Source organism: Scyliorhinus torazame, chromosome 1 (genome assembly GCF_047496885.1).
Source record: "Scyliorhinus torazame isolate Kashiwa2021f chromosome 1, sScyTor2.1, whole genome shotgun sequence".
In the NCBI taxonomy this organism is placed as follows: domain Eukaryota; kingdom Metazoa; phylum Chordata; class Chondrichthyes; order Carcharhiniformes; family Scyliorhinidae; genus Scyliorhinus; species Scyliorhinus torazame.
The window spans coordinates 77,688,048-77,712,240 of record NC_092707.1 but is presented as its reverse complement, the minus strand read 5'-3'; the positions used below and the strand labels follow the sequence as shown (position 1 = coordinate 77,712,240).

Genomic DNA, 24,193 nt, shown 5'->3' with positions numbered 1-24,193 from the left:
GCGGATTCACCATGCTAAATTGCCCCTTAATTGGAAAGAATACTAATTGGGCACTCTAAATTATAAAAAAACATTTCAACATGAAGTCATCATTCCACTCAAGTTGTTCTTCCCCCTAAAGTTACAATAACGAAGTAAAACATTTTATACCTGGATTTTGGATTTTGCAAGTTGTTTCGCATTAACAACCTTGCAGCATAAACTTTCTTTCTGTGAATTCTGTGGAGAGCTTTTCCAGAAGAGAAAAAACACAAAAGATTACTTACAATAATCCAAAACAATCTTAAATATGCTCAAGTTAATTATAATAACACGCACCTTCCGTGAGGTCGGGTGCCATAGTCTGGTAGGCCAGGCGGAACTTTGTTCTCTTCCAGCTGCGATCATTACTTATTAAGGAGTTGTTGGCTATTTCAATGTTCACATCATCCCCCACACAGAATACATCACAGGCTGCCTAAAAATCAGTGCAGTTATATGTTAATGTGTGTAACCAACTGGCCCAGATAAACCCTGGCAACTGGTGATTAACTGGTGTTTTAGGGAAAAGGGTACTGATGGCTATTTGCTTTCCTAAATCTCTCCACCTTGCTCTCTCTCCTCCTTTAAATCACGTCGCAAAACCCACCTCTTTGACCAAAACTTTGGCATCTTTACTAATGTCTTGTGTCTTGAGGTCAAGGTTTTGTCTGCTGAAGGTCCTGTGAAGCACCTTGGCGCATTTTACTATGTTAATGTCATTCTACAAATGTATAGCCAGATATGGGAAGATAGCAGCCCTGTCTTGAGAATTTAGTTGGGAGAACACTGGAGTTTATGACATTTCTTCAACACAAACACAATGCTTTGTTTTTACAAAATGTTTTATGCTTTTACATAGCCTCTCACAAAACTCCAGATTTTAGTAAGCACATGAGCAGCTCTGAGTAACTTCTTGTCTTCTGATTTTCCCCCTTTTTGCTGTGCATTGCACCTGGCACTTTTCTCTCTATTCCCTATGTGGCTTGTGGGTAAAATTGGGAACTTCTGGGTGGAGGGAAGAGTTTGAGGAGCCACAAAAGGCGTCCTCTATGTTGCCACACACTCTAATCATTGGTATGGCTCAAATGAATTTTCAGAGCTGCTGTGCTGCCCATTCTTCTACAGTACCTTCTTTGTCACCTCCGACATGCATTACAATTGGATGTTAATGATTTCCTTTTGTTTGTTCATGAGCCTCACTGGATAGGCCAGCAATTGTTGCTCATCCGTAATTGCTCTTGAAAAGGCTGTGGCCAGCTACATCACACATGTAGCTTAAAGAGAGAGCTAAGACGAGCAAGGAGGGGACATAGAAGTATTTGGCAGGAAGGATCAAGAAAAACCCAAAAGCTTTCTATAGGTATGTCAGGAATAAGCGAATGACTAGGGAAAGAGTAGGACCAGTCAAGGACAGGGATGGGAAATTGTGTGTGGAGTCTGAAGAGATAGGCGAGATACTAAATGAATATTTTTCGTCAGTATTCACTCAGGAAAAAGATAATGTTGTGGAGGAGAATGCTGAGCCCCAGGCTAATAGAATAGATGGCATTGAGGTACGTAGGGAAGAGGTGTTGGCAATTCTGGACAGGCTGAAAATAGATAAGTCCCCGGGACCTGATGAGATTTATCCTAGGATTCTATGGGAGGCCAGGGAAGAGATTGCTGGACCATTGGCTTTGATTTTTATGTCATCATTGGCTACAGGAATAGTGCCAGAGGACTGGAGGACAGCAAATGTGGTCCCTTTGTTCAAAAAGGGGAGCAGAGACAACCCCGGCAACTATAGACCGGTGAGCCTCACGTCTGTAGTGGGTAAAGTCTTGGAGGGGATTATAAGAGACAAGATTTATAATCATCTAGATAGGAATAATATGATCAGGGATAGTCAACATGGCTTTGTGAAGGGTAGGTCATGCCTCACAAACCTTATTGAGTTCTTTGAGAAGGTGACTGAACAGGTAGATGAGGGTAGAGCAGTTGATGTGGTGTATATGGATTTCAGCAAAGCGTTTGATAAGGTTCCCCACGGTAGGCTATTGCAAAAAATACGGAGGCTGGGGATTGAGGGTGATTTAGAGATGTGGATCAGAAATTGGCTAGCTGAAAGAAGACAGAGGGTGGTGGTTGATGGGAAATGTTCAGAATGGAGTTCAGTCACAAGTGGAGTACCACAAGGATCTGTTCTGGGGCCGTTGCTGTTTGTCATTTTTATCAATGACCTAGAGGAAGGCGCAGAAGGGTGGGTGAGTAAATTTGCAGACAATACTAAAGTCGGTGGTGTTGTCGATAGTGTGGAAGGATGTAGCAGGTTACAGAGGGATATAGATAAGCTGCAGAGCTGGGCTGAGAGGTGGCAAATGGAGTTTAATGTAGAGAAGTGTGAGGTGATTCACTTTGGAAGGAATAACAGGAATGCGGAATATTTGGCTAATGGTAAAGTTCTTGAAAGTGTGGATGAGCAGAGGGATCTAGGTGTCCATGTACATAGATCCCTGAAAGTTGCCACCCAGGTTGATAGGGTTGTGAAGAAGGCCTATGGAGTGTTGGCCTTTATTGGTATAGGGATTGAGTTCCGGAGTCGGGAGGTCATGTTGCAGCTGTACAGAACTCTGGTACGGCCGCATTTGGAGTATTGCGTACAGTTCTGGTCACCGCATTATAGGAAGGACGTGGAGGCTTTGGAGCGGGTGCAGAGGAGATTTACCAGAATGTTGCCTGGTACGGAGGGAAAATCTTATGAGGAAAGGCTGATGGACTTGAGGTTGTTTTCGTTGGAGAGAAGAAGGTTAAGAGGAGACTTAATAGAGGCATACAAAATGATCAGGGGGTTGGATAGGGTGGACAGTGAGAGCCTTCTCCCGCGGATGGATAAGGCTGGCACGAGGGGACATAACTTTAAACTGAGGGGTAATAGATATAGGACAGAGGTCAGAGGTAGGTTCTTTACGCAAAGAGTAGTGAGGCCGTGGAATGCCCTACCTGCTACAGTAGTGAACTCGCCAACATTGAGGGCATTTAAAAGTTTATTGGATAAACATATGGATGATAATGGCATAGTGTAGGTTAGATGGCTTTTGTTTCGGTGCAACATCGTGGGCCGAAGGGCCTGTACTGCGCTGTATTGTTCTATGTTCTATGTTCTATGCGCTCTCTGTTGTTACTTTTCTAAATCCTCAATTTTTTAAATATCCTACCAAGAATTTTCAATATTCTGTATGCTTTGCTACTACTTTGACATACTTTGGCCACACTGTAATCAATACTTTGTCAAAATTACTGCAGCACCATGAGTATATGTGAGAAAGAAGCAATGAGGGTAATCACAGACGTTCACAGCATGAAAACTGGCCCTTTGGTCCAACTTGTCCATGCTGTGTATTAAGCTAGTCCCAATTGCCCACATTTGGCCCATAAGCCTCTCTACCCAGCTTTCCCATAAAACTATCTAAATGCTTTTTAAAAGACAAAATTGTACCCGCCTTTACTACTGCCTCTTGTAGCACGTTCCAGACACTCACCACCCTCTGTGTGAAAAAATTGCCCCTCTGGACCCTTTTGTATCTCTCCCCTTTTACCTTAAACTTTGACTTTGGTCAATAGCTTGAACTAGATGGTATCAATTCATCTGCCCCTGATATATCTCCCCGATTTCATTTCCATTACATTCCAATATTGCCCTATATTGATTTACATGAATGGTCAAATTGAATATTATCCCCAAGGAAACTGAGAGGTTGCCACATGAGCCCTGGTTAGTGTTATGAACTCAGAAGTAAGTTCCTAAACATTAATAACCTTAAAAACTTTCTTAGCCCAATTCCTGAATGACTCCTCTTGCCGACAGAGTTCATCCCCTTCTCCCATCCTCAGAATCCGTTCTCCTCCAAGTTCCTCCATTAGAGTGTCAACAGCTCGAGCGAACGCACAGAAATGTGGATAGGCCCGGGATCCAAGACCAAAGGTTGAAAATCTGCAAAACAATGTGTTCAAACTTGATATTACAGTTTAGAAATACTTCAACCAAAACCTCTTTAACCAGCTTGATGTGTTTACTTTAGGTGTGGCATTTTAAAATAACTTTACAGCAATGTGTATAATCAAGGTTGACATGTGCTGTCAATGCATTGTAGGATTTCACTTTCTGTCTTCTAGTTCTGGGGCATTGATTAAAGCAATTTGACGAGCACTTTATTTTAAATGAGCTATTTACAAAATACCAGGGTCACAATCGCGACTATAATCAGTGGTGTTCATTGCATTGCCTGCAGCAGATATTTTTCCCCAGTTCTAGGGAATGAGTCATCTTTAAGCTGGGACTCTGTGATGCAAGAATTTATCTTACAGTGCTGTTCATTTTGCAGCGTTGTGAAATTAATGCAACTTGAATAAGTTTGGAAAGCACTTACCTAACATTAGCTAAAGGCCCAGCACTCTCAAAGGTATCGTTGTGATCTGTTTCATCACTTGAAGATTTTCGAACATCTGGGCATGAGGACACACTGTTAAAGCGAATCTTGTAGCTCCTAGACAGAGAGGAAATAAGATACATTTGTTTTATATACAATACAAACATATGAATTAGGAGTAGGACTAAGCCATTCTGCCACTCGAACCTGCTCCGCCATTCAATAAGATCATGGCTGACCTCAACCACACACACCCTCCCCATATTGGTATTTATCAAGTGAACTTTCTCTGACCTGCTTCAAATGTATTTATATTCTTTCTTAAATAAGGAGACTAAAACTGGACACAGTACTGCAGATGTGGTCTCAACAACGCCCTCTACAACTGTAGCAAAAGGTCCTTTCTTTTATATTCCATTTCCCTTGCACTAAACAACAACTTTCAATTTTCCTTCCTAAACCTTGGTATGCCTGCATACTAACTTTCCTTGATGCATGTTCTAGGACGGTCATTTTCAAACTCAGGTTTGTGGGTTGCGGGCAGGTGACGGGGAGGTCGTGGGGCCATCATTGGTCGCGCCGTTCCTGATTGCAGGAAGAAGTGCCTAATGGCTGCAACCTGGCTTTTAAAAATGCCGGTTGCGACCGGCTTTCAGAATGCCGGCTGTCCCGCGCATGTGTGCGCCCTCAGCAGTACACAGGCCCGGAGTCCAGCGAGGCAGAACGTCTCCTCCTGACCCAGGAGCAGGGGCGAAATTCTCCGGAAACGGCGCGATGTCCACCGACTAGCGCCCAAAACGGCGCAAATCAGTCGGGCATCGCGCCGCCCCAAAGGTGCTCCGCATCTTTGGGGGCCGAGCCCAACCTTAAGGGGCTAGGTCAGCGCCGGACGAATTTCTGCCCCGCCAGCTGGCAGAAAAGGCCTTTGGTGCCCCGCCAGCTGGCGCGGAAATGACATCTCCGGGCGGCGCATGCGCGGGAGCATCAGCAGCCGCTGACGGCATTCCCGCGCATGCGCAGTGGAGGGAGTCTCTTCTGCCTTCGCCATGGTGGAGACCGTGGCGGAGGCGGAAGGGAAAGAGTGCCCCCACGGCACAGGCCCGCCCGTGGGTCGGTGGGCCCCGATCGCGGGCCAGGCCACCGTGGGGGCACCCCCCGGGGCCAGATCGCCCCGCGCCCCCCACAGGACCCAGGAGCCCGCCCGCGCCGCCTTGTCCCGCCGGTAAGGTAGGTGGTTTAATCTACGCCGGCGGGACAGGCATTTTAGCGGCAGGAGAATCGCGTGGGGGGGCCCGCCAACCGGCGCGGCGCGATTCCCACCCCCGCCGAATATCCGGTGCCGGAGATTTAGGCAACTGGTGGGGGAGGGATTCACGCCAGCCTCCGGCGATTCTCCGACGCGGTGGGGGGTCGGAGAATCTCGCCACTGATTCTTGATGGAATCTTCTCTCCAGAAGTGGGGGCAGAGAGCAGGTCATGCGTCCCTCATACATTGACGTCATATGCTCTGGGCATGAGAGAAATTCCCCATTTTGTAGCTGCCAGCCATGCTGGTGTGACCTCCAGGGTACTTCCTGAATAACCCATTAAGAACAAACTGAAATCAGGGACAAAGCAGGATACAGATAATTTCTTGAGGTCAGGGTTTAATAATTGTGCAAATCTGCTTGCAAACTCATGGGCTGGATTCGCTTTGGGCGAACGGCCGGAGAATTCATGTTTCCGACCAAATTGAGGGCGGCGCCGCTTTCACGATGCTCCGCCCCCTAAAAGCGGCGTACTCTCTGAGTACGCCACGCCACGTATCGACAGCCTCAGGACATTGCCTGAGGTCCGCCCCCTGATGCTCCGCCCCCGACTGACCGAGTTCCCGATGGCGTGGGTCTCTCAAGGTCTCATCCGTTGGGAAATCGGTGTGGCGGCTGCGGACTCAATCCAGCACCACCACAGTTGGGGGAGGGCCTATCCACGGGCAGGTAGGACATTATATGGGGCTGGGGGCATTGTGGAGGGGTAGTCCGGGACGCGCGAGCAGGCCAAAAGGGGGCGGCACTATTTTGGGGACCGGGTCCGCAGACTGCGTACGCCATGTAGCATGGCGTGACCACTGCAGGCTGCCGCCGTGCGCATGCGTGGCCACGGACACAGAAATTCTCCGGGTGCTCTACACTGCCGTTCTGCTAGCCCCCAGCAAAACGGGGAATCAGTGCCAGTGGCGGAAAACACCACCGTTCCCATGCTGGCGTGGGGATATAGCCCCAGAATCCAGCCCCATGTGTGTTACTTGCAGGGGAGTACTGGCAAATGAAAACCCTCAAAACCCCAAAGGCATTTGAAGACTAAGCATGGCGAATTCGAGGACAAACGTCTTCATATTTTGCAAAGGATGAAGTGAGAATTTAAATTATCAGCTGAAGTCATTATCGGAAATGTCATTGAATGGCAAAGCAAGTGAGATCGTGAGGACCAAGCAGGCTCACCTGTCACATTAAAGGTAAGCGGAAATGGTAGATCGGTGACGGGGATGTGCTGATAAGTTGCACATCAGGTGGCTCTCCTCCCACAAACCTGAAAATAGGTTCTTTTCACCTGAAATAGCCCGCTAATACAAAGGAAAAACATACCCACTGTGGTGAACCACTGTAATAGGAGATGTAAGGTAGGACTTGCACTACAGGTTCGCCGGTAGCCCCGGCCGGCTGGCTCCGCCCACTAAGATCTGTATAAATATGTGTGACCTCCATTGCTCTGCCATTTCACCAGCTGCAGCAGGAGGCCACGCATCTGACTGCAATCAAGCCACAGTTGTACCCAATATGCATTTTTGTGCAACTGATTGCGCATCAATTTATTGCAGTCAGATTCTTTCCACAGAATGGATATCAGAATCCAACCAGATCGACTGTAGCTGGATCCGCACTCACCCAACGCCAGAAAAGACTTTAATCACTGGCTAGCTTTTTTTGAGGCCTACATCAACGCTGCGAATCCCGTGCCTACGGAGGCTCAGAAGATAAACGTCCTGTACTCCAGACTGAGCTCCAGTGTGTTCCCATTGATCCAAGACGCCTCGAATTACGCGAAAGCAATGGCACTCCTTAAAGAACACTACGTTCAGAAGACGCACATGCTCTTTGCCAGGCATGTACTCGCCACCCGCTCGCAACTACCTGGTGAGTCCATCGAAGACTTCTGGCGCGCCCTCATTCCACTCATCCGGGACTGTGACTATCAGGCCGTTACGGCCACTGAACACGCTAATCTCCTCATGCGTGATGCTTTTGTAATGGGGATTGCGTCGGACCGCATCAGAGAACGATTACTGGAAGGGGCCACGTTCGAACTAGCGGAGACGAAAACCTTGGCGCTCTATATGACGGTCGCATCCCGTAATGTACAGTCTTACCCCTCCCGCCGTGCTGCCCACCCTTCTACCCCTTCCTACCCCTCCTGGACCCCGCCGACGACCTCCTCAGCTGGGGCCCTGCCTTCCCAATACGCCTGCGCTGCATGCCAATCCGCACACCACGGGGGTCCCCGCTGCTACTTCTGTGGTCAGCAGAAGCACCCCCGCCAACACTGCCCGGCCCGCATTGCCGTTTGTAAATCCTGCAATAAGAAGGGCCACCTCGCGGCTGCGTGCCAGGCCCGCGCAGTTGCTGTGATCGCGCCCGCTATTGCCCCCTCCCCCACGCCAAACGCACGATGGGAGCCGCCTTCTTCTCCTCCCGGGGCCATCTGCGACCAAAGGGCGCCGCCATCTTGTCCCACTTCGGCCACGTGCGCCCCATGGGTGCCGCCATCTTGTCCCGACCCCGCAATGTGCGCACCATGGGCGCCGCCATTTTGTTCCCCACAGGGTCTCCGGACATCCCGAGATCGGAACCGCACATGCTCGCCATCCGAAGCATCTGACAACTACCCACAGCTCGCTTCGATGACGCTGGACAAATCTCGCCCGCACAACCTGGCCACTGCGTCGACGACGGTGAAAATCAACGCAACCTCGTGCCTGTTGGACTCCGTGAGCACCGAAAGCTTCGTAAACCCAGATACGGTAAGGCGCTGCTCCTTCGCGGTCCATCCTGCCAATCAAAGGATTTCCCTAGCCTCCGGATCCCACTCCGTCCCGATCCGAGGTTTCTGTACAGTCACCCTCACTGTCCAGGGCGTAGAATTTTGTAACTTCCGCCTCTATGACCTTCCTAATCTCTGCACTGCACTCTTGCTGGGCCTGGACGTCCTGTGCAATCTCCAGAGCCTCACCCTCAAATTCGGCAGAACCCCACCCCCCCCTTACCATTTGCAGCCTCGCGACCCTCAAGGTTGACCCCCCTCCCTCTTTGCCAATCTAACTGCGGATTGCAAGGCCGTCGCCACCAGGAGCAGACGGTACAGCACCCAGGACAAGACCTTTATCAGGTCCGAAGTCCAGCAGCTGCTTAAGGAGGGTATTATCGAGGCCAGCAACAGCCCCTGGAGAGCCCAAGTGGTCGTGGTTAAATCTGGGGAGAAACACAGGATGGCCGTGGACTACAGCCAGACAACAAAGAACAAAGAACAAAGAAATGTACAGCACAGAAACAGGCCCTTCGGCCCTCAAAGCCTGTGCCGACCATGCTGCCCGACTAAACTACAATCTTCTACACTTCCTGGGTCCGTATCCCTCTATTCCCATCCTATTCATGTATTTGTCAAGATGCCCCTTAAATGTCACTATCGTCCCTGCTTCCACCACCTCCTCCGGTAGCGAGTTCCAGGCACCCACTACCCACTGCTTAAAAAACTTGCCTCGTACATCTACTCTAAACCTTGCCCCTCTCACCTTAAACCTATGCCCCCTAGTAATTGACCCCTCTACCCCGGGGAAAAGCCTCTGACTATCCACTCTGTCTATGCCCCTCATAGTTTTGTAGACCTCTATCAGGTCGCCCCTCAACCTCCTTCGTTCCAGTGAGAACAAACCGAGTTTATTCAACCGCTCCTCATAGCTAATGCCCTCCATACCAGGCAACATTCTGGTAAATCTCTTCTGCACCCTCTCTAAAGCCTTCACATCCTTCTGGTAGTGTGGCGACCAGAATTGAACACTATACTCCAAGTGTTGCCTAACTAAGGTTCTATACAGCTGCGACATGACTTGCCAATTCTTATACTCAATGCCCCGGCCAATGAAGGCAAGCATGCCGTATGCCTTCTGGACTACCTTCTCCACCTGTGTTGCCCCTTTCAGTGACCTGTGGACCTGTACTCCTAGATCTCTTTGACTTTCAATACTCTTGAGGGTTCTACCATTCACTGTATATTCCCTATCTGCATTAGACCTTCCAAAATGCATTACCTCACATTTGTCCGGATTAAACTCCATCTGCCAACTCTCCGCCCAAGTCTCCAAACAATCTAAATCCTGCTGTATCCTCTGACAGTCCTCATCGCTATCCGCAATTCCACCAACCTTTGTGTCGTCTGCAAACTTACTAATCAGATCAGTTACATTTTCCTCCAAATCATTTATATATACTACAAACAGCAAAGATCCCAGCACTGATCCCTGTGGAACACCACTGGTCACAGCCCTCCAATTAGAAAAGCATCCTTCCATTGCTACTCTCTGCCTTCTATGACCTAGCCAGTTCTGTATCCACCTTGCCAGCTCACCCCTGATCCCGTGTGACTTCACCTTTTGTACTAGTCTACCATGAGGGACCTTGTCAAAGGCCTTACTGAAGTCCATATAGACAACATCCACTGCCCTACCTGCATCAATCATCTTAGTGACCTCCTCGAAAAACTCTATCAAGTTAGTGAGACACGACCTCCCCTTCACAAAACCATGCTGCCTCTCACTAATACGTCCATTTGCTTCCAAATGGGAGTAGATCCTGTCTCGAAGAATTCTCTCCAGTAATTTCCCTACCACTGAAGTAAGGCTCACTGGCCTGTAGTTCCCTGGATTATCCTTGCTACCCTTCTTAAACAGAGGAACAACATTGGCTTTTCTCCAGTCCTCCGGGACATCACCTGAAGACAGTGAGGATCCAAAGATTTTTGTCAAGGCCTCAGCAATTTCCTCTCCAGCCTCCTTCAGTATTCTGGGGTAGATCCCATCAGGCCCTGGGGACTTATCTACCTTAATATTTTTTAAGACACCCAACACCTCGTCTTTTTGGATCTCAATGTGACCCAGGCTATCTACACACCCTTCTCCAGACTCAACATCTACCAATTTCTTCTCTTTGGTGAATACTGATGCAAAATATTCATTTAGTACCTCACCCATTTCCTCTGGCTCCACACATAGATTCCCTTGCCTATCCTTCAGTGGGCCAACCCTTTCCCTGGCTACCCTCTTGCTTTTTATGTACGTGTAAAAAGCCTTGGGATTTTCCTTAACCCTATTTGCCAATGACTTTTCGTGACCCCTTCTAGCCATCCTGACTCCTTGCTTAAGTTCCTTCCTACTTTCCTTATATTCCACACAGGCGTCGTCTGTTCCCAGCCTTTTAGTCCTGACAAATGCCTCCTTTTCCTTTTTGACAAGGCCTACAATATCTCTCGTTATCCTTCTTCCTCACAGGAACATGCCGGTCCTAAATTCCTTTCAACTGACACTTGAAAGCCTTCCACATGTCAGATGTTGATTTGCCCTCAAACATCCGCCCCCAATCTATGTTCTTCAGTTCCCACCTAATATTGTTATAATTAGCCTTCCCCCAATTTAGCACATTCATCCTAGGACCACTCTTATCCTATCCTTGTCCACCAGCACTTTAAAACTTACTGAATTGTGGTCACTGTTTCCGAAATGCTCCCCTACTGAAACATCTACCACCTGGCTGGGCTCATTCCCCAATACCAGGTCCAGTACCACCCCTTCCCTAGTTGGACTGTCCACATATTGTTTTAAGAAACCCTCCTGGATGCTCCTTACAAACTCCCCCCTGTCTAAGCCCCTGGAACTAAGTGAGTCCCAGTCAATATTGGGGAAGTTGAAGTCTCCCATCACCACAACCCTGTTGTTTTGACTCTTTTCCAAAATCTGTCTACCTATCTGCTCCTCTACCTCCCGCTGGCTGTTGGGAGGCCTGTAGTCAACCCCCAACATTGTGACTGCACCCTTCTTATTCCTGATCTCTACCCATCTAGCCTCACTGCCCTCTGAGGTGTCCTCCCACAGTACAGCTGTGATATTCTCCCTAACCAGTAGCGCAACTCCGCCACCCCTTTTACATCCCCCTCTATCCTGCCTGAAACATCTAAATCCTGGAACGTTTAGCTGCCAATCCTGCCCTTCCCTCAACCAGGTATCTGTAATGGCAACAACATCATAGTTCCAAGTACTAATCCAAGCTCTAAGTTCATCTGCCTTACCCGTAATACTTCTTGCATTAAAACATATGCACTGCAGGCCACCAGACCCGCTGTGTTCAGCAACTTCTCCCTGTCTGCTCTGCCTCAGAGCCCCACTGTCGCTATTCCCTAGTTCTCCCTCAATGCTCTCACCTTCTGACCTATTGCTCCCGTGCCCACCCCCCTGCCATACTAGTTTAAACCCTCCCGTGTGACACTAGCAAACCTCGCGGCCAGGATATTTATGCCTCTCCAGTTTAGATGCAACCCGTCCTTCTTATATAGGTCACACCTGCCCCGGAAGAGCTCCCAGTGGTCCAGATAACGGAAACCCTCCCTCCTACACCAGCTGTTTAGCCACGTGTTTAGCTGCTCTATCTTCCTATTTCTAGCCTCACTGGCACGTGGCACAGGGAGTAATCCCGAGATTAAAACCCTAGAGGTCCTGTCTTTTAACTTTCTGCCTAGCTCCCTGAACTCCTGCTGCAGGACCTCATGCCCCTTCCTGCCTATGTCATTAGTACCAATATGTACAACGACCTCTGCCTGTTTGCCCTCCCCCTTCACGATGCCCTCTACCCGTTCGGAGACATCCTGGACCCTGGCACCAGGGAGGCAACATACCATCCTGGAGTCTCTTTCACGTCCACAGAAGCACCTATCTGTGCCCCTGACTATAGAGTCCCTTATTACTATTGCTCTTCTGTGCTTTGACCCTCCCTTCTGAACATCAGAGCCAGCCATGGTGCCACTGCTCTGGCTGCTGCTGTTTTCCCCTGATAGGCTATCCCCCCGACAGTATCCAAAGGGGTATACCTGTTCGAGAGGGGGACAACCACAGGGGATTCCTGCACTGACTGCCTGCCCTTTCTGGTGGTCACCCATTTCTCTGCCTGCACCTTGGGTGTGACCACATTTATATAACTGCGATCTATGACGCTTTCCGCCACCTGCATGCTCTTCAGTGCATCCAATTGCTGCTCCAACCGAACCATGCGGTCTGTGAGGACCATCAATCGGTACACGCAGCTCGACACGTACCCCCTCCCACGCATATCTGATATGCTCAAGCTCTCCATCCGGAAGTCGGACCGTCCATAAACTGCCTTCGAGGTGGACGGTCGGCTCTATCACTTCCTTAGGGTCCCTTTCGGTGTCACAAACGGGGTCTCGGTCTTCCAAAGGGAAATGGACCGAATGGTCGACCAGTACGGTTTGCGGGCCACCTTTCCGTACTTAGATAATGTCATCATCTGCGGCCATGACCAGCAGGACCACGATGCCAAACTCGATAAATTCCTCTGCACTGCCACTCTTCTCAACCTGACCTACAACAAAGAGAAGTGTGTGTTCAGCACAACCTGGTTATCCATTCTCGGCTATATAGACCAAAACGGACTTCTCGGGCCCGACCCCGACCGCATGCGCCCCCTCATGCAGCTCCCCTCCCCCACTGCCCCAAGGCCCTCAAACACTGCCTGGGGTTCTTTTCCTACTATGCCCAGTGGGTCCCAAACTATGTGGACAAGGCCCGCCCACTCATTCAGTCCACCCAATTCCCTCTAGCGGGCGAGGCACAACACGCTTTCACCCGTATCAGAGCAGACATCGCCAAGGCCGGGATGCGCGCAGTGGACAAGTTACTGCCTTTTCAAGTAGAAAGCGACGCTTCAGACGTCACCCTTGCCACCACTCTAAACCAGGCAGGCAGACTCGTGGCATTATTTTCCCACACCCTTCATGCCTCTGAAATTCGACACTCACCCGTCGAAAAGCAGGCCCAGGCTATCGTTGAAGCTGTGCGGCATTGGAGACATTACCTGGCTGGTAAGAGATTCACTCTGCTCACTGACCAACGGTCGGTAGCCTTCTGTTCAACAACACACAGCGGGGCAAGATCAAAAATGATAAAATCTTGCTGTGGAGAATCGAGCTCTTCACCTATAATTACGAGAATTTGTATTGCCCCGGTAAACTCAACGAGCCCCCAGACGCCCTCTCCCGAGGTACATGTGCCAGCGCACAAGTGGACCAACTCCGGGCCCTACCCGACAGCCTTTGTCACCCAAGGGTCACTCGATTGTACCATCTGGTCAAAGCTCGCAATCTGCCCTACTCCGTCGAGGAAGTAAGGACAGTCACCAGGGACTGCCAGGTCTGTGCGGAGTGCAAGCCGCACTTCTACCGGCCGGACCGTGCGCGCCTGGTGAAGGCTTCCCGCCCATTTGAATGCCGCTGCGTGGATTTCAAAGGGCCCCTCCCCTCAACCGACTGTAACACGTACATTCTCAGTGTGGTCGATGAGTACTCCAGATTCCCCTTTGCCGATATGATGTCTGCCACCATCACCAAGGCCCTCAGCACCATCTTCGCTCTGTTCGGTTTCCCTGCCTACATCCACAGTGACAGGGGTCCTCATTCATGAGCGATGAGCTGCATCAGTTCCTGCTCAGCAGGGGTATCACCTCCAGCAGGACGACCAGCTACAACCCCCGGGGAAATGGGCAAGTAGAATGGGAGAGTGGGATGGTTTGGAGGGCCGTCCAGCTGGCCCTATGGTCCAGGAACCTCCCAGCCTCTCGCTGGCTGATGCTCTACACTCCATCTGGTCACTATTGTGCACCGCCACTAACAACACACCCCATAAACGTGTTTTTACCTTCCCCAGGAAGTCCACATCCGGGGTGTCGCTGCCGACTTGGCTCGCAGCTCCAGGACCGGTCCTTCTCCGTAGGCACGTCCGACTCCACAAGGCAGACCCCTTGGTGGACAGGGTTCACCTGCTCCACGCCAACCCTCAATATGCCTACGTGGAGTTCCCCGACGGCCACCAAGATACTGTCTCACTCAGGGACCTGGCACCGTCAGGTTCCACCCCAACACACTCCCCCACCCATGCGTCCCCTTTCCTACCACCGCGCCGCCAACATTGACCCCACCAGACCAACCCCCCCCCCCCTTCCCGCACAAGAGGACGAAGAGGACTTCGGCACGCTCCCGGAGTTCCCCGATGACTGGCCAGCATCAGCACCGCCACCACCGCCATCGGTGCCACCTTCACCACCGCCAGCACCGACTTCACCGCCACCGTTACGCCGCTCCCCACGAAGCACCAAAGCACCGGATCGGCTGAACCTTTGACGGACTCCGGACCGTCAACATGGACTTTTCTTTCTTTTCTTCCCTGTTTTCCCCATTCTTAACACTGTACATAATTGCACTATTTGTATATAGTTTCACATCACCCCCGCCGGACCCATTTTTAACGGAGTGAATGTGGTGAACCACTGTATTATGGGATATAAGGTAGGACTTGCACTACAGGTTCGCCGGTAGCCCCGGCCAGCTGGCTCCGCCCACTAAGATCTGTATAAATATGTGTGACCTCCATTGCTCTGCCATTTCGCCAGCTGCAGCAGGAGGCCATGCATCTGGCTGCAATAAAGCCACAGTTGTACCCAATATGCGTCTTTGTGCAATTGATTGCGCATCACCCACACCTCTACCAGCAACGATATGAAGGGAAAATGCCAAACAACAGCCATTCCAGAGACCACATGGAAATGAGGACCTGAAAAAGTCTGGAGAAACATACGGCCGAGCTGGCCGACGCACGAGGCTTGGGCCTCACCAGACCAAGAAGGACCAGCCTGCCGTACAAGGAGCCCCCCCCCCCCCACACCAGGGGATGGGTGGAGGACGTTTCTCACAAGGGAACTGAGAGAACACCGGAAAGAGACAAAAATGGATATTCAAGCTGCGGTCAGGGGAGTGGTTGCAGAAGCTCTGGTGACCATGCAGGTGGCCCTAGAAAAGTCAGAGAGGTAACTGGAAATGCAGAAAAACACCATTACAGAGCTGGAGTAAGCCGCACCAGATCAGGGTGACCGGATCATCGCCCCAGAAGAAGAAGTGGCAAGGCTGGTCATGATGCAGGGGAGCCTGAAGCGGAAAATCGATGACCAGAAAAATACTTTTCACTGTACTTGGGTACATGTGACAATAAATCAATCAATCAATCAATCCATACTTGGAACAGAAGGAGGAGAATGCAGTGGTACTGCAGGAAATGAAAAACATTGAAGCAAAACAAAAGCAGTTCTGTGACAGAGTGTTTAGAACTTTACCACCTCTGGGTAATGATGACATTGTGAGAATAGAAGATTCAGGCAATTAGTTACTTGAAGAAATAGCACCTCGTTCCTACAATGTACTGACAGAGGAAGGGTTGGTTTGAAGGAGAAATCATTGCGTGCTCTTGAAAACCAGGGAAGGCTTTCACAACTATGTGATGGATGACAAATCTATGTCAGGATCAATGTCAGCTGCAGTGTCAGACAGTTCAGCAGTTCCTGAGCATGAGAATGTCATGGAGAACATTGAATCTACAAGTTCCGAGCACCAAGATCAAACTTTGAGAAGATCAACCAGAGTCAGAAGAAAACCTGATCGACTCAATTTGTAGATTTAGACTATTTCTGCACACTATGCTTGCTGTTCTTGTTATATATATATATGTTCTTTGTTAAACCAGTATTAAAACATTAAAGAAAAAAATTAATACTGTTAGACTCACAAGCTAATAATATCACATGTAAATATACTGATGATAATGTATTAATTTATTCCTTCAAAGGAAAGGAGATGGAGTGATGTCATGGTTGTGTTGTAATTCACCGACTGACCACTAGGAGTCTCATTAGTATATAAGTGAATGTTAAAGTCAGGTGACCTCAGACTGACTAGGAAGCTGAGCGAGGGGTTGCTTGTGCTTGTTCATATTTGACCCACAGATGGTGTTAATAAATCATTTATAGCTTTAGCTACAAGTGTTCTTGTAATATAAATCAGGCCATCTGACAAGAACATTACATTCAGATCTCTTCATCCGGAGGAGGGCCGAAGCCCTTGCCTTTGCCTCCCTAATCGCCCGCCGGAGAATCCTGCTCAGCTGGCGATCAGCAGCAACGCCCAAAGCTGCAGACTGGCTGTCCGACCTATCGGAATTTCTCCAAAGGGAGAAAATTAAATTTGCCATTTGGGGGTCGAAAGAGAGCTTCCACAAAACATGGGAGCCATTCACTCAGTTAGTTTCCTCAAGACCCGTTTGCTGCCAACAGCCAATAAGCCAAATGAAGGGAGAGGGTAGCCACTGTATAACAATGAGGGCGGGGGGGGGGGGGGGAGCAAGAGGGGGGATGGGGTGAATAAGGAGGCATGAAACCCAACCATGCCTAGTAAATAGCAAAATACACAGCTTTACGCCAAACCAGCTGGAACATGGCATAAGAGCAGACGAGGGAAGAAGGCACACCAGACAGCCAGAGGGGGAGGGGGGTCAGGAAGAAAGGGGGGAGAGGGGAGATGGAGATCCAATTAGAACCAAACGCCTACCGGAAAACGAGAAACAAGAAACTGTATCCATTGTAAATAATGTAAGATAACCGATGTAAGTAACAGAAGTTGACCGATATATATATATTTCTTTAATTTTTCTTTTGTTTTCAATGTATGTTCATGCTTCCATTTGTTCTGTATATTACAAAAAATCCTCAATAAAAACATTTTTAAAAACGGTGGGTCGCAAAGTTCGGGCAGCGTGGGTTGTGAAGGTTGGCCAGTGGGGGTCATGAAGGCCGGCCCGCATGGGTCCTGAAGGATGGCCGGTGGTAAAAATGGATCCTTGGCAAAAAGCTTTGAAAAGCACTGCTCTAAGACACCCTGATCCCTCTGTAACTCCGAGTTCTGCAACCTCTTTAAATAATATGCTGTTTTTCTATTCCTCCTTCCAAAATGGACGGGTTCACATTTTCCCACATTATACTTCATTTGTTAAATTTTTGCTCACTCAGTCAAGCTATCTTTGCCTCTTTGGGCTGGATTCTCCTGTCCCCAGCCATGTGTTTCTTGGCGGCGTGCCATTTGCTGGTGGAGTGTAGCCATCTGGGATGGCCACATCCGATTACAAAATGGACACTTGCAAAGAATGCAGGGAAAATTGGACAATACTAAGAAACGAGCAGGTGCAAGGTCGGTCTGTTGATTAGAACCATAAGCTCTCAGACAGGACAGAAACTGCAAGCAATCTACATACTAATGAGCCATCTCCAGGGACAAAAGGGAAATATTTAGATACACAATGTTAAGGCAGACACCCCGGCGCCAGAAGAGACTAAAACAAAGCAGACCAACGGTCACCTAGGACACGCCCAGCGATCAGGGAGCCACCCCTCTATTGGAGAAAGATCGATACAAATGATTGGCGAAAGACCAATTAATTGAGGCCAAGTTCAAGGCCCGCGCAAAAGCGCGCAAAGCCCTTTTTAATATAAAAGGTATTCCCCAAGGGAGAATCTTTCTCCTTTGGCTTTAGCTCTCAGCGAAGAGAGAGACCAGCCTAACAGCTACATCAGATCAAGTAAGTTCCAAGTCAACGCACGCTATGAGATGGACGCTCCTAGTTGCTTCCCTGTAAACAGCTCAACCCAGCAGCCTCAGAACCGAGCAACGGCCATTGTTCCTCTGACTGAGTGGGCACCTGAAGCTAAGTATAGGCTTTAGTAATAGTGGTAGTTTAGTTCGTAGAGTTTATGCATGAGTAGATTTGACTGTGTGTAAAGAAATGGGCATTGCTTTTGAACTTACTAACTGGTGTATCGAGTCATTGATCAGTATTTGGTTCTGAACCTTGTGGCGGTGTCGAAAGATACCTGGCTACTCTTGAGCAAACGTAATTAAACAGAGCCAAATTAAGAAACACAGCCAAAGTTAGCAACAGGTGGGATTCACTCTTCCCGTCCCTTGTCAATGGGATTTCAGGTGGAGGTACGTTGCCAGCAGGAAAAGAGAATTCCTACGGCCAGAGAATTCTGGCCCTTACGTCCCTTCACAACTTACGTTCTGACTTAATTTTGTGACATCAGAAAATTTAGCAAACAAACATTCGGCCCTTCATCCAAGTCTTTGATGTAAATTGTAAATAATTGACACACCATTCCACCAGTCACATCTTCCAACATCTTCCAACATCTGATCTGGCACCTTGTTAATAACTTTCTGGAAATCTAAATGCAGCACCACCAAAAATCCCCCTATATCCTCATTGTTTTTACTTCCTCGAAAGAATGCCAATTAATTCATCAAACATGGGCCGGGATTCTCCCCTATCCGGCGGGGCAGGGGATCCCGACGGGATGGAGTGGCGGGAACCACTCCGGCGTCGGGCCGCCCCAAAGGTTCGGATTTTTGCGCACTTTAGGGGCCAAGCCCTCACCTTGAGGGGCGAGGCCCACGTCGGAGTGGTTGGCGTGCCGTCGGCCGGCGGGAAAGGCCTTTGGCGCCACGCCAGCCGGGGCCGAAGGGACTTCGCCAGCCGGCAGCAGTCCGCGCATGCGCGGGAGCGTCAGCGGCTGCTGGTGACATCCCCGCGCATGCGCGGGGGGTCACTTCCGCATTGGCCAAAGCGGAGACTATGGCCGAGGCAGAAGGAAAAGAGTGCCCCTACGGCACAGGCCCGCCAGCAGATCGGTGGGCACCGATCGCGGGCCAGGCCACCGTGGGTGCACCCCCTGGGGCCAGATTGCCCCGCGCCACCCCCAGGACCCCGGAGCCCGCCCGCGCTGCCAGTCCCACCGGTAAGGTAGGTGGTTTGATTCACGCCGGCAGGACTGGCATGACAGCAGCGGGACTTTGACCCATCACGGGCCAGAGAATCACCGGGGGTGGGGGGGGGGGGGGGGGGGGGGGGTGGGGGGGGGGGGGCGCCGACCGGCACAGCGCGATTCCCGCCCCGCTGAATTTTCGGTGCCGGAGGATTCGGCGGTCGGCGGGTGCGGGATTCACGCTGCCCCCCGCCGATTCTCCGACCCGGCAGGGGATTCTCCGACCCGGCAGCCCATGATTCCTTTCACAAAACCATGTTGACTTCCTCGAAAGAACACCAATTAATTTGTCAAACATGATTCCTTTCACAAAACCATGTTGATTTTGCGTGATTGCACTGAGATTTTCTAAGTGCCCTGTGAGAACTTCCTGAACAATAGATTCCAAATGCTTTCCTGTGTCGGATGTTAAGTTAACTAGCCTGCAGTTTCCTGCTCTCTCTCTCTTTTCTTGAACGGAGGAGTCACACTCCCTATCTTCCAATCTGATTAAACCTTTCCAGAATCTAGAGAATTTTGGAAAATTAAAACCACTGAACCTACTATCTCAGCAGGCACTTATTTTTAGACCCGAGGATGAAGTCCATCCGGACCTGGGGACTTTTAAGCTTTTAGTTATAATAATTTCCTCTGTACCCTTTCCTGGCGATGGTAATTGTTTTAAGTTGCCCCCTTTCACCTCAAGATTCACAATTATTTTGGTAATGTTATTTGTATCTTCTACAGTGAGGACATACATGAACTATCTGTTCAGTTCATCTGCCATTCCCTTATTTTCCATTATTAACTCCCCATTCTCAGTTTACTTATTCTTTTCCTTTTTAAATAATCTGTAAAAACTTTGAGTATCTATTTTATATTTCCAATGAGCTGTTTCTTGAACTCTAATTTCTACCTCTTTATTAATCTTTTAGTCATTCTTTGCTTTTCTTTGCAGTCTGTCCAATCTTCTGATCAACGCTTTTTCTTTCAATTTTCTACTCCTTCCCTTGGAGTCTTTCTTTCTCACTGGAAAGTATCTTTTCTGAGTATTCTGAAATATCACCTTAAATGTCTGCCACCATGGGCGTCATTCTCCGACCCCCCAGCGGGTCGGAGAATGGCCGTTGGCCGCCGTGAATCCCGCCCCCGCTGGTTGCCGAAGTCTCCGGTACCGGATATTCGGCGGGGGCGGGAATCGGGCCGCGCCGGTTGGCGGGCTCCCCGCTCGATTCTCCGGCCCGGATGGGCCGAAGTCCCGCCGATAAATTGCCTGTCCCGCCGGCGTAAATTAGAGTACCTATTTACCGGCGGGACAAGGCGGCGTGGGCGGGCTCCGGGGTCCTGGGGGGGGCGCGGGGTGATCTGACCCCGGGGGGTGCCCCCACGGTGGCCTGGCCCGCGATCGGGGCCCACCGATCCGCGGGCGGGCCTGTGCCGTGGGGGCACTCTTTCCCTTCCGCCTCCGCAACGGTCTCCACCATGGCGGATGCGGAAGAGACTCTCCTCACTGCGCATGCGCGGGAAAATGTCAGCGGCCGCTGACGCTCCCGCGCATGCGCCGCCCCGACATGTCATTTCCGCGCCAGCTGGCGGGGCAACAAAAGCCGTTTCCGCCAGCTGGCGGGGCGGAAATCCCTCCGCCGCCGGCCTAGCCCCTCAATGTTGGGGCTCGGCCCCCAAAGATGCGGAGCATTCCGCACCTTTGGGGCGGCGCGTTGCCCATCTGACTGGCGCCGTTTTGGGCGCCAGTCGGCGGACATCGCGCCGTTTGGGGAGAATTTCGCCCCATATCTCTACTGATGTATCCCTTAACCTAATTTCCCACTTCACTTTAGCCAGCTCTGTGCCCTAATAACTGCCCTTTTAAGTTTAAAATGCCAGTCTTAGATCTCCTCTCTCCCTCAAACTAAATGTGAAGCAGCGATCACTGCTACCGAGGAGCACCTTCACTAAGAGGTCAAAATAAAAGCAAGCTTGGTATTGGCTCAGGAATTGTATTTTCTGCCAATAGGTGAGAGATTACCTCAGCTTAATAATATATTGGGCAATTAGCAATGATCACAGGAATTCTCTGGCCACTATGATTCAATTTTCCTGCTGACAACGCAGCTCCGCCAGTGGGTTTTGTGGCAGCATGGGGTGGTTACAATGGAAATCCCATTGACAATCAGCAGGAAGATAGAATCCTGCCGCTAGCGAATGGCATGCGGCAGAGGAACACGTGGCTGACAGACCGCAGTATTCCACCCGATATTTCAATTTCACTCACTTTTTTTCTGGCGAATTTGAATTAGGATGTCTCAATTCCATCAGGGCAGATGCAAATTTCTAGAAGAAAGAGATGAGAAAGTTATACTTCCATTTTGAAGAACCATTTATTTACAAGGACACAATGCAATAATTGCATCCGTGTGCCTCATCATATCACTTCTGCATTATGAAGAGAATGATCACAAACAAACTTTTCATAAAGCTAGTGTTGCTTTAAATGATATAAAAGCAATATTTTTATTATCGAGAAACCTAGATGAATGGAAATAGAAATGGGAGCTGGAGTAGGCCATTTGGCTCTTCGACCCTGCTCCACCGATCAACAAGATCATGGCTGATCCTCTATCTCAACACCGTACTCCAGCATTCCCCCATACCCCTTGATTTGGTATGGTCCACAAGGTGGAACACTAGAAGGAAAAATACCCCAGGAATTGTTTTGAATTTTAAAAATGGAGTCAGCAGTCAGACTGCAAGCTAGGAAAGGAAAAACATGATGCTAATTAAACTATGAAAAGTTATACAAATAATACATTGCTTACTGTTGATAGAAGACAGGTTAGCAAGACCTCAAGCCCAGGAAGAGTTGCTGAAGTGAGATATACCAGTACCTCTGCCTCTGATTTAGAGGTGTTTTGGTAGTGCCAACATGGCTAATTGAGGTGATTGGCACAAAAGAAATGGGGCGGGATTCTCTATCCCGCCACACTAATTTTCTTGTGCGACATGCCCCCCGACGGCAGCGGGATTCTCCATCCTGGCAGCCAGCCAATGGGGCTCCCCATTGTGGGCACCCACATGCCGTCGGGAAATCTGCGGGCGTGAGTCGTTGCCGGCGAAATGGAGGATCCCGTCGACGGAGAACCCAGTCCATGATTTCTCCTAGCCCATACAGCCCTTGGGTTGACCAATAGAATGAGATGTTTTTGGAAATGGAGACTATGTAAGATGGCCGCCCAGATTTTTACCATGATGCAGAGCCTTTGTATCTTGGTGAAAATGGTGGAGCTGCTGGAAAACCATAAGTCCCACGCCCAAACATTCCATTTTCACAGTGGAGGGAATGATGACAGCTTGTGTTTTATGCATGCTCAGTTTACGTATGCAGGGTCATTTAAATCATCATCTGCTCCCACTGAAGGCAGATATTGTTAACCCAAGAGTGTCAAATCCAAAATGTACAGAATAGGCCTGGGTCGAAAATTTGTGGATTCATCTGAATTGCCCGGATACCCATTTGGAGAGGTAGGGTACTCCTTCTGGGAGGTCAGGTGCCCTTCGGGAGAGGTCAGATGCCCTTTAGAGGAGGGCAGGTGCTCTTTGGGGGAGGTTGGATGTCCTTTAGAAGTTTTCAAAGCAGGCATGAATGTACATAAAGAGTCCATAAACCCATTAACTGTCAAGCTCATTGGAACTGTCAACAGATCTGTCAAAACTAATGGTCAAAACTGATAAAAACACCTGTCAAGTGGACCTGTCAAAGTCTAAAGAGGAACTGTCAAAAACACGTGTCGAAAGCGTTTAGATCACCTGTCACAAATGTCAAGCGGACTGCCAAGAGGACATGTCAAAAGTGTCCAGAGAAATCTCAAAACCACTGTCAAAAGGGGCTGTCAAGTGCCGAAGGCATTTAAAAATCCTGCCATTTAAATCTTTGAAAACATTGTCTGCAGGGCGTTAAAAAAAATATTGCTTGCCATTTCATTCTATCTGTTGGCATGCATCTCTGGGTTTCCTTTATGGGATCAATGATGCATGTTGCTTTTACAACTATCCATTTTACAGTAGGATGCCTGTCATTTCACAGTTTGATTAAGTGGTTATAGACTTTTTGAAGTGGAATTTTGGACTCGAATGCTTGTTGTTATAAGCCTAAGGATTGTGCACTTGAATTATTTTTTTAAAAATTTAAATGACCAAATTCTTTTTTTTCCAATTAATGGGCAATTTAGTGTGGCCACTTCACCTATTCTGCACATCTTTGGGTGGTAGGGGTGAGATCCACGCAAACATGGGGAGAATGTGAAACTCCACACAGATGGTGACCTGGGGCCAGGATCGAACCTAAGGTCTTCAGTGCCGTGAAACAGCAGTGCTAACCGCTGCACCACCACCTCATGCACTTGAATGATATATTTTTTCTTAAAAGGTCCTTTGACAGGTGTTTCTAACAGTTTTGACCATTGATTTTGACAGATCTATTGACAGTTCCAATGAGCTTGACAGTCAATGAATTTATGTACACCCATGCCTACTTTTAAAACTTCAAAACGACACCCGACCTCCCCAAAGGGACACCTGACCTCCCCCAGAGGGCACTTGACCTCCCCTAGTTGAAGGAGGTAAATGTAGTATACAGTTTTTATGGGTTGGAGTATTTTTTCAATATAGTGAAGTCTGCAATCGACACTTAGAATTTCACTTCATATAACTTTATTATATTTAATCATTGCATGGGTCCTGAGGTATACTTATGATGGATACTGAGTGGGTTGGCATGGA

At 49.2% G+C, this 24,193-nt stretch overlaps 1 protein-coding gene across 5 annotated transcripts in view; it reads right to left on the bottom strand.

Moving 5' to 3' along the window:
- Positions 1-24,193, bottom strand: part of nos1 (nitric oxide synthase 1 (neuronal)) — a 234,542-nt gene that overhangs the window by 49,330 nt on the left and 161,019 nt on the right. For all 5 annotated transcript variants that reach the window (XM_072496887.1, XM_072496857.1, XM_072496877.1 and 2 more), the window contains exons 16-20: positions 21,690-21,748; positions 4,428-4,544; positions 3,817-3,991; positions 319-457; positions 151-229 (exon numbers count right to left, since the gene is read on the bottom strand). In XM_072496887.1, coding sequence (XP_072352988.1) covers positions 151-229; positions 319-457; positions 3,817-3,991; positions 4,428-4,544; positions 21,690-21,748 — 569 coding nt within the window. The remainder of the gene's footprint in view (positions 1-150; positions 230-318; positions 458-3,816; positions 3,992-4,427; positions 4,545-21,689; positions 21,749-24,193) is intronic.